Source organism: Gastrolobium bilobum, unplaced genomic scaffold (assembly GCF_033153095.1).
Source record: "Gastrolobium bilobum isolate Gb01-03AN ecotype WA unplaced genomic scaffold, APGP_CSIRO_Gbil_v1 utg5409, whole genome shotgun sequence".
In the NCBI taxonomy this organism is placed as follows: Eukaryota; Viridiplantae; Streptophyta; class Magnoliopsida; order Fabales; family Fabaceae; genus Gastrolobium; species Gastrolobium bilobum.
The window spans coordinates 121,068-131,617 of record NW_026897097.1 but is presented as its reverse complement, the minus strand read 5'-3'; the positions used below and the strand labels follow the sequence as shown (position 1 = coordinate 131,617).

General features: G+C 33.8%; 1 protein-coding gene across 1 annotated transcript; it reads right to left on the bottom strand.

The window, feature by feature from the left end:
• Positions 1-1,817: 1,817 nt before the first annotated feature.
• LOC133304111 (UDP-D-xylose:L-fucose alpha-1,3-D-xylosyltransferase MGP4-like) lies at positions 1,818-6,658 on the bottom strand. The gene is made up of 4 exons (XM_061504084.1): positions 6,123-6,658; positions 5,321-5,482; positions 4,195-4,410; positions 1,818-2,498 (listed from the first exon to the last, which is right to left on the bottom strand). The coding sequence occupies exons 1-4, from the start codon at positions 6,600-6,602 to the stop codon at positions 2,289-2,291; spliced, it is 1,068 nt and encodes a 355-aa protein (XP_061360068.1). The 5' UTR covers positions 6,603-6,658; the 3' UTR covers positions 1,818-2,288.
• Positions 6,659-10,550: the final 3,892 nt, after the last annotated feature.

Genomic DNA, 10,550 nt, shown 5'->3' with positions numbered 1-10,550 from the left:
AGGTCAAAATATTACGAGAAAAGTTGGCTTAAGTTTCCTAATTCTATGTTTGGTTGATTGTCAAATATTACTGAAAATGTGAAATGATTTTACAAAGGGTTGTCTTTTCTTATGTCATTGGAGATAAGAGTATCTCCTACATAAACATTTTTAAGTGGGTTCCATACTCTAAAAAAATAAAAAAAAATGATGGCTCAAATTTCGAAGAGTCTATGACACGAGATAAGCTTTTTCTAACAGCATAAGAAAAACATTACCCTTTTACAAAAATAACCTCAATGATTAAATTTTGTGAAAGAAAAAATTGAACGAAATTAATTAATTTTTAAACTTAAATAAAAAAATTTGTGGGTTAAAAAAAATCCCAAAAATTGAAGATAGAAAAAAGATAATATATTTGCAGATTGAGAGCATTTGCCTCCATTTCAGAAAGATAGAACCACTTAGTGAGAGAAAGGAAGAGGTGAACATGGCCGAACTCTAATCCCATGATTTTGCCGTATAGTTCAACATCACATTGTCAATGGTGTTACTTGTTCTCTTTCTCCAGTTCGATTCCACTGCACATTATTCTAGCAACTATTTTTCTTTTTCTTCACCAATAAAAGAGATACGAAAGAGCAACGAGGATTAAAATCGTCGTAAATATAGTTTGATATTTTTTCATCGGGTGAGAATCTAAAAATATCACCACTTGGTGATATTTTTATATGGAATTCTGCTTCATAAATTGCAACATCGGGAATCTCATTTTCCTGAAAAAAATAAAATTTGAAATCCTTATACCAAATGTGAGTAATTCACTACAATTAACCATCGATTCCTCGAACAAATGTAATATCTTTCAAAAATGATTTTACCATCAATTATTTTAATATTGAATCATTTACAATGACCCAATATGCTTAAGCTTTATTTTTATTTTTTTCTGTAGACATAGGCTCTTAGTTTGACCAATGTGGTCTTTTCATAAGGGTTATTTATCGGTTTGAGTTTACCCCAAACTTTTTTTTATTTGGAGGGTGATCAGTGTCTCGACCCCCAACCAATTTTTTTTGTAGTGTTGCAAGGCCTTGTAACAAGATTACGCTCACTAGATACATATTTGAGGAGAGACGAAAAATTTTAACGATAACTATGTCTTGACTCAAGATTAATATTATAATCCGCTCAAAACCTCAAAACAGTTGAAACTTATGAAAATATTTAAGGAATGACTCATCTCAAAAAAATAAATACGGTCGATATATCAAAAAATAATAAAATTAGAACACATCACCAATTTTTTTAAAATAATGTATAGTGAGACTACAAATTCCATTTAAATGGAATTTCTGAATTTAAACTCAAAATTATACAATTATCAGAATTAAAAGCTAGACCAGGTGAATTAACTCACTTTTTTTTTGGTAATCAATTAACTCACACTTTTATTAGAAACTGTTCTCTCTTATTTAAGGAAAACCATTTTTGCTTTTGCTGCAAAATTATTTTATCTGCCACACTCATAAAAATGAATAAGTTTCATCAAATTTCTCTCTTATTTTTTTACAATAAGACTCACTCACTTTTTTATAAGTGTGGTAGACAAAATATATATTTTTTGTGCCGTACATATTAGTATGGGTTAATCATCTAAAACAGTGTATGATAATAGAATCAAATAATTATTTTTAATCTGCTTATATTATAGTAGCCTTTGGCTAGTAGTAGCTGATATCAACAATTTATTATAGTAGCTTCAGGCAACCACAGCAAGGATAACTGTTTTCCAAGAAATATTCATAATGTAATTATGAATATTTTGATTCACTTCACATGCCACCAGTAATGACTTTTTTTTTTTCTTTTTTGAATACACCACCAGTAATGACTTTAGATTCTCTACAATTGCCAATTAGTATTCCTACATGTAGGGGGTGGGAAAGAACATATATTTCGTATATGTATGCAAATTGACTATTGCATACTGTGGAAGCATATTTTTTTCTGAACAATTGCATATCATCAGGTACACTCCAATAACCAAATAAAATCTACCCTTTTCTTCTTTGAGCCTTGAAATAAAATCTACCAATTGTAACCACCTTTTTTTCTTCACAAAATTGAACACGAAGGGCCATTTACCAACCCATCATTCAGCCAAAGGTGTGTGTTGACAGCAACAGTTATAATATCTTCAGAAAACATCCATCGAGCAAGCAGGATGAACAAATTGGCAGAAAGCATGTTCTTAATCTAAATGCTTGGATCAAAGATGACGATAAACTTGTGTCATCTGCCAAGGATCATAATCCACCAAGAGGGGACTCATGCGCATGATCATCCACCAACCAAAGGCCATAGTCACGAAATCGCTTTATCTTCTTCTCAAAACCTACTATATAGTTATTATGAATTATAACATGCATTTCTTTAGTTTCTTTGACCCATGTCTTGTTCTTGAAATATAATCCGCCTGTAGGGAATGCTGCCTGTGGAAGCAGGTACAAATCCACCTACAATGGGGGGGAAAATAATCATGGAAAAGGAAAACATATATGATATATCTGCATTTTAGATGTTCTAAAGAGTGAAATAAACCCCTGGCAAATGTATCGTGATTTAAAACTGTTTATATACCTTACTTGAAATCAAGCTTTTAATACAAATCTTATAACCGCTGAAGCAAAACATTAGGGGATCAAAATGATAAATATGAGAAGTGCAATGGACATCTTGCAGTGCCAAACAACCAATGCATTTTACCTTTTACTTTTAGCATTTCATTCATGAAAGGATTTTGGGTTCTGCTATTCATAATGCATCACAGCAAAACCCTTCCCCGCATCTACAAAAAAGTTTTTTCTGATGGATATAGTTTTCACTTTCAAAAACAAAAAGATGCATTTTATTAAGATTTAGTGTGAAAGACAATTTCCTGTTTTCTGTTTTTTTGTTAACAGAGGGTTGATAAAAGCAAATTGCATATCTTCTATTTCTTATGTAACACAAATCATCCATGGTAACCTACCATAATATGATAGAAATTTATCAGCAAGCTAGTGTTCAATGTAATAAAACATACACATACAATTTATTGTAAAAGGAAATGACAGTAAATTCATGAAACAGAATGACACATAAACCTTAAAAAAGCAATGTCAATTTGAAGATACAATTTAGACTATAATGCCAGATCAACAACAAAGAATAATCAACAATAACAAAAACAAACAAGTCTCGTCCCACTAAGTGGGGTGGGCAACACCGATCAATCGACGCCATTGGGTTCTTGCCAAAAACATAAAAAAAACCACTCCCCATTAAACTCCGACTAACGAGGATAGGGGTGAGGCCAATCTTTTGTACACCGTCTTATCCTTGCATATTTGCAAAGAGGTTATTTCCCAGATTCAAACCCCATAACCTTTCATCACAAAGGAGCAACTTTACCACTACTTCAGGCTCGCCCTCTTCTTGCCAAAAACATAATTTCCAATAAAACCATCTAGGGAAAGTTTTTTTGTTTTTTTAATGGTGATCAACCACAAATAATCCATCAAAGAAAAAAACTATTTTTATCTGTATTTATTCGGGGGCAAGGTTGTTCACACCTAACCCTACCAGACCCCACAACAGAAAGAGATTAATGCACTGGGCCATCTTTATTTTGGTTTCAGATCTAGGGAATTTTGAAGTCATACTTGGATAAGCAACAAAGTAAAGATTTAACACCAGTATACTTGGATTAGCAACAAAGTATAGACTAAACATCAATCAAACTGTCTTCTATTTTATGAGGACAGGATTTACACTGAAGCCTATAATGGCATACACTTCGCTACTTTATAAAAAAAAATCACTCCCCGTTAAACCCGACTAGCGAGTGTGGGGTGGAGGTAATCATTGTACGCAGCCTTACCATTGCATAATTGTAAAGAGACTGTTTCCTAGATTCGAACTCATGACCTTTCAGTCATTAAAGAACAGCTTTACCACTTCGCTACTTTATCCGAAACAAAATATCCTAATTGACCTCAAGCATATAATGGCACGAGATATGCTATTTTATCAGAAATAAAAGATCCTGATTGACCATCAAAGTGCTCTAAAAGAAAATCTCAAGATAAATAACTTCCCCTAATATATTAGTATAATTAATATACGAAAGTTATACAAACTGGAAGGAAATAAAAAAAAAATACAACAAACCTCTTTAGCAGTCTTCATTAAAGCCCAGTTAAAAGCAGGCTGATCATTAGATTTCTTGCTTTTGGACCACGGCTGAAGCTGTAGTTCCTCAATCCACTTTTTCAAAACTAGCTTTGCTCCATCAGTAGGGCGCAAGAAAATCATGCAACTACAAATGTAAGGACGGCCCTTTTTTCCTGGTGGTGGTAGATCATGAGAATGGTTTAATGGTTTGATCTGGCCTCGTGAAGAAAAAAATAAAAAAAAGAAAGTCAATAATACAAGAACAAAAAGAATCACACTCAAGAACAAAGCCTGATTTACTAGAATCTTGTGAATGCACCTTAGGGCACATCAGCATGTCCCTCAGTGGAACACAATGAAATCTCCTTTGACATTATATGAATACATTTATAATTATCTATTATAATCTCTAACAGACAAGAAAATCCCAAATGGACCAGACAAGGAGGAGATCTGTATTATTGAACTTCTAAATGTCCATTTCAAGTATTGTTGTGGATCTGATGATGTTTCCTCTGTACAATTAATTTATAGATTCACAAAATGGACTTTAATCAAGTTACAGACTACTGATAACTTTGTTTGGATTCTAACTACTAACCACAACAAACATTATCACTCTTTGTGCTAGTCATAAGTCAATGTAGATGAAGAAAAGGAGAATAAAGCAAGACCAATCCTAAGTCTTGTGTTCAAAATTTTTTCAAACACAACAATGGTTTTTTTTATAGCTAATAATATGGAATTATTGACCATGTAGATGAAACTGATTTGGCATCCAAAGTGTATTCTAGATGAAATATCTAGTGAAAATAATAAAAATAATAAAAATTTCAACCTGCACTTCAAAAAGATGGCACAAATCCTTCATCTGATAGTACTGTAAGATAATAATATAGACAAGTGGCATTATATGTTACACATGCTGAAACTATAAAAACCCAGCATTAAAATTTTACAAAAGGTTTGCAACCAATAGAGCCAATATGAATTATATATATTAAACACACAGTAAAAGCATAATCATAGGCAATTAGTTTCCAGCATTGTGTACCAAGGAGTTATTGCAAATAACAACTGACATGAAGCACAAAGGGAAATTAAATTATATGAGAATACTCACTGCAGTCATATCATCCGTAAAGTACACATCATGGTTTCCTTGCAGATTAGGAAATGGATCAGCTAACCAAACCATATCAACATCATTGTACATTACACTATATCCAAGCTCCAAAATCTTCAGCAGATGGCTTGGCCTCCTGGCTGTAAAGTTGAAGAAACCCTAGACAGTGAAAATAAACAAGCATGGATTCAGCACCACACATGGATCCAAAAATCAATAACACTGCATACATATGTGTTTACATTTCCAAGAGAGCAACAATAATTCAAGTCACCAGATTCAATGAAAGCACATCATTAAGCCAGAACATATAATTAATAAAATCAAGTTCTTATAATTGGTAAAAACAGATTATATTTAGTTACAAGTCCTTATTACAGGATGAATGCCCATTTTAACAAGAACCAATATCTATTAGAGAAATATAAAATCATTAATATAGCATCGTCCAACAGCTTAGGTTAAAATGGTTCTTTACATGATATCAAAGCCTCCATGACTAAGTGGTCACTAGTTCGATCCTCACAGTCCCATTCTATTAATAAATAATTAAATATTATGAAATTTCTTAGCATAAATACAAGGACATGTGCATTGTCCACCCTTAGCGCTCAATGGCTCCGGTGTGAGGTGATGTAATATAGAAATATAAAACCATATAGTCTCACGCAACATCTTGACCTTTTGAGTTGAAATGGTTATTTTGAGTATCAACCATCAAATCCTAAATCCTAATTACTGACAAAAAAAAAACACAACTTAATACAACAAAATGAGAGAGTTGCATTGGGTCACAAACCTTAGAACCAAACTTATGGGCAGATTCAACATCAAGAACAGGAGGAATAAGCACTGCATGGCCAGGCCAAAGTTCATTGACCTTATAGAGTGAAGGGTAGTCCTCAGCGATGACAAGGACCATGTCTTGGCGGTTCTGCCTTGTGATGCTTATCAACCAGTTATTGAGAAAGGGCAAGTAAGGTTGGCTCACAATACAAACGATCACAGTGCCATTTTTGGCCACAAAGGACAGTGCTTGTTCCAATGAGTAGTGACCCCATTTGGAAATAGCAGGTTTTGAAGTAAAGAAGATGCCTTGGGGCATGCCCACCCAGGGGCAAAAGACACCCACCACCACCATGAGAGACAAGAGTGCTAGGAGGATGGTGGGGCTAAAAATTGAAATGGGTTTCTTGGAATTGGTTGAAGAAGGAGCTGAAACGGGAAATGGATTCGAAAATGGGTTGTGGAGACTTCTTTGGTGTAGAAACGATGACATCTTGGGCTATGCAAAAACTAAACAAAGATTCAAACTTTGATGTAAAATTGGGAGTTTTTTTTTTTTTTTTGTGAATTAGAGGATTTGAGATTAGAGATCAGATCATCGAAATGAACAACTGGGTGGGTTTCTAGCGCGTCGATTCGTGGGACTAACAGTGTTGCTGCTGCGGTAACGTTGGAGATGTGTTTTTTATTAAATAAATAAATAAATAAACTCTTTTTTATTGCATCATAGTGTTTTTTCCTTTCAAGATTAGCATTTAATATTTCGTAGTTTATTACTTTATAACTTATCTGCAATAAGTTTAATATCACGGTTTAACAATGACATATTCAAGGACATATTCAAAGAAATTCTGACCGAAAGTGGGAATGGTTTAACAATGAAAATAGATAGCGAGTGTCTGATCGAATGGATCGGGTCATGTAAGAACAAGGTTTAGGTCTACCGATAATGGAAGACACATCTTTTCCTTGCTTTATTAGGTTCAAGATTACACTATATTATTCTAAAAAGAAAAAATTACCCTTTGTTAAAAGTTAAATTCCTCAAATTCACCCTTGTTGTATTTTATCCAAGTTCTTTGTGAACCATGTTAGTATGTTATCCAAGTGATGGTATACAGTCAGCTCATTAATTTTGTTGGTAAAATTCTTGTTTGAAAGAGTGAGTGAGTGGAGTTGTTAGAAATTCTGGTCTTAATTTTAATTAAAAATTGTCAATTTGGAAAAAATATTTCTCCCATAACCACAAATAAAGTTATCTCCAGTGATCTCAAAACGACGTCGTTTTGTGTTATAAGATTAAAAAATTATAATGACAAAGACTAATATAACCTTGCAATATATTATAACTGCAATATATTATAATTACAAAAATACCTTGATTTTCGCCTTAAAACGACATTATTTTAAGCTCACTAGAGATAACTTTATCTCCGGTGACTGGAGAAATCTTTTACTTATTTTTAAAGGGAAATAAATTATTGTGTAATATTTAAAGTGATTACCTTAATTATATAGTTAGTGTTATTAAATTTGAATTAGTTATCGACTCAATCAAATTAAGGAAGAATATGAGAAACGAATTGGATAGTCACCAATTTTCACTGCTTCCACTTTGATGGAAATCAATGGACTTCCTGAAGGCACCAATACCCAATCACTAATTAAGGAAGCTATTCATGTTATCAGTTGTGGCTATTAAGAGAAGATTGAATGGAGAAAGAAGTAATCTCATAGTCTCATTAATTACAATGAACCCCTGCATTTGGATTTTGCTAGATGAGAATTTCTAAAATGAACATTTGAGTTCTGTTGATGTTGTGCACCCCAAACACATTTGATTCTGATAAGGCATTTTTTTACTACATTAAACCATGAATTTTTAGTTCTACTAAATTTACCAAGTCCTCTTAACAAATTTGTTTCCACTGCAGATTGGATGGATCTATTGCTCAGTCATATAAAATATATTAACAGGGTTTAAGATGCATTGCACAACATGGAAATTAATATACTGCATGCTAAAGAGAGGAACTTTGGGCTAGTCCAGTTCTCAAACCATGTGGAGTAGAATGCTAACTGCAAAGGCATTGGGGTAGCACATGTGAGTGCAATGTTCTTTTCCCATTTATTTTATTCAGAGGCACTTATGGTTGCTTTTATTTATTTATTATTACTATTCTCAATATAACATCCTCTGTGCACCCGATATATTAAACATATAAATGGTAATAAGCGCAGCTCAATATATGCGGAAGCTAAATTTCTCCAATTATGAACATTATCACATTAACCATATGGATTTACTTATTCTTTTTAAAAAATCGTCTGTATGTAAATTGCAATAAATAACTAAACTGAATAACCTCATATATAAATAATGTATCAAGTCATGGAACTACAACACGTAGACCAGACATGTACTGATACAATAATACAACTCCAATGTGAATAAATACAGCTTATTCAAATGTGGTATGGACAACCTCCATGCTTATCAAATAAAACAACATAATCATCAAGTCATGTCTCAAGTACAAAAGCCATATAATAATAACAAGGCATGATCATATGCAAATATGACAAGTAAAAAGCATGCATAATGTTAGCTCAACTCCGGCCTCCTGTTGCCAGAGGTCTCAACCTCAAGAATACCTATACCTAAAAATGTGCCCCACACGGGGTGAGATCTCTAACAAGAAATCTCAGTAAGACAAGGGATCCTCAAGGATCTCTCCATCCCCAAGCTCATTTAGATGTGCGATATAAGTTCAAAAGTGATAACAATAGTATAATAGCAAAATCTGTGCAATGCAGCATATGTCCATGTCATGTGTGTATGCATCCTATTGGCCAGAGAATAAAAGGTAGGGATTACATACGTCTACAACCCACAGTACAAGGAGTCTACCATGTACCTCTCACACGGAGTTACCTTCTTGCATGTAGCCCAACATGCTAAGGGATTACTGTCTCGTGTGGAATAGCTCACATACTTATACATATGACAAATGCACTATAATAATAATAATCCAACTCAACAACATATCCAATACTCATAACATGAACAGATATTTTCCAGAAAACACATCATGCATATAAATCATCCCTCCACGAGGTATGGTGGAACCATCAATGGGTAAAATCGAGGACACGAAAGCTTACCTGTAGTGCCAAAATCCCTATCCAAAGGCTCGGTATATATAACACCCCAAACTTAAGCATTTAATTGATTAATTTTAATTAAGTAATTAAGTATGTATTAGTGAGTAAAATTAAGTATAGGGCTTAATTAAATGAATTTGAGTCACTTTGGAGTTAAAAAGTGTACTCAGTGGAAATTAAGGGGTATAAATGGGTACTGGCGAAAATGCCCAAAATATAAAAATATAAATATAAATATTCCTATAATAATATTCCAGACTTTTGGGTAAAGTTTGGTAATTAATGGAGTTGAATAGATAGATGAACCAATACCCGCCTGATTCCACTTAAAGTATGTTAAGTGAAATAACAAATAGAAAACCCTTTCTCCCTTCCCCAAACCGTCGAGAAACAGAAGCAAAGGAAAGAAGAAGAAGAGGAAGAAGAAGAGAGGGAGAAGGAGAGGAAAACCTAGGGTGAGCAATCTTTCACCAATTTGGGTGATTCAAAAGCCTAAACCACTCTAAATCTTCCCCTCTTTCATAATCCAAGATTGGTTCTTAGTGGGGAGTGTTGTGTTGTGAGATTTTTCCTCTCAAAGTTCCGCCCCTTTTGTGAAAGTGTGGTGTTTTGGGAGTTTCTACCTCCATGGAAGCTTGAGGAACACTCATTCCTCTATTGTGTGATCATTGGTGGTAAGTTTCCACTCTCTTTCACATGATTCTTTGAGATTTGCATGGGTTTAGGGTTAATGAATAGTGTTTTAGGGTTTTTATGAAATGTTGAGTAGATTGGCTATGTTCAAGGAAGAATGAGGCTTAGAGTATGTTGTGAAAAATGCTAGGAATGACATTTAATCGGTAGAAATGAGTTTATAGTGTTATTTTAGTATGCTTTGATGTTTGGAGAAATCTAGGCTTGGAACTATGGATTTCCTTGCATTGTTAGCATTATTTGATTGTATTCCTTGTGTTGATAGGATTGAGGCAAGAGGACCAAGTGGAGTGACCAACCCTTGGGGTTGTGTGCAATTGAGGAAAGCTCAAGAGCAAGGTAAACCTTTGGACCTTGTGGTTGATCCCATTGAGTGTTCCACCATACTCCATTGAGGAGAAATGGTTTATGAGATGTGATATGTAATTATGATAGTAATTGTATGCTCATGCATTGATTCATGCATTGATACATGTTATGATTGATTGATGATTATTGGTTGATGTTTGATTGTTTAAGAGTAATGGAGGAATGGTTATAGGAGTAGCAATAATGAATGAGGTAAGGGTTGAGGATTGTGATT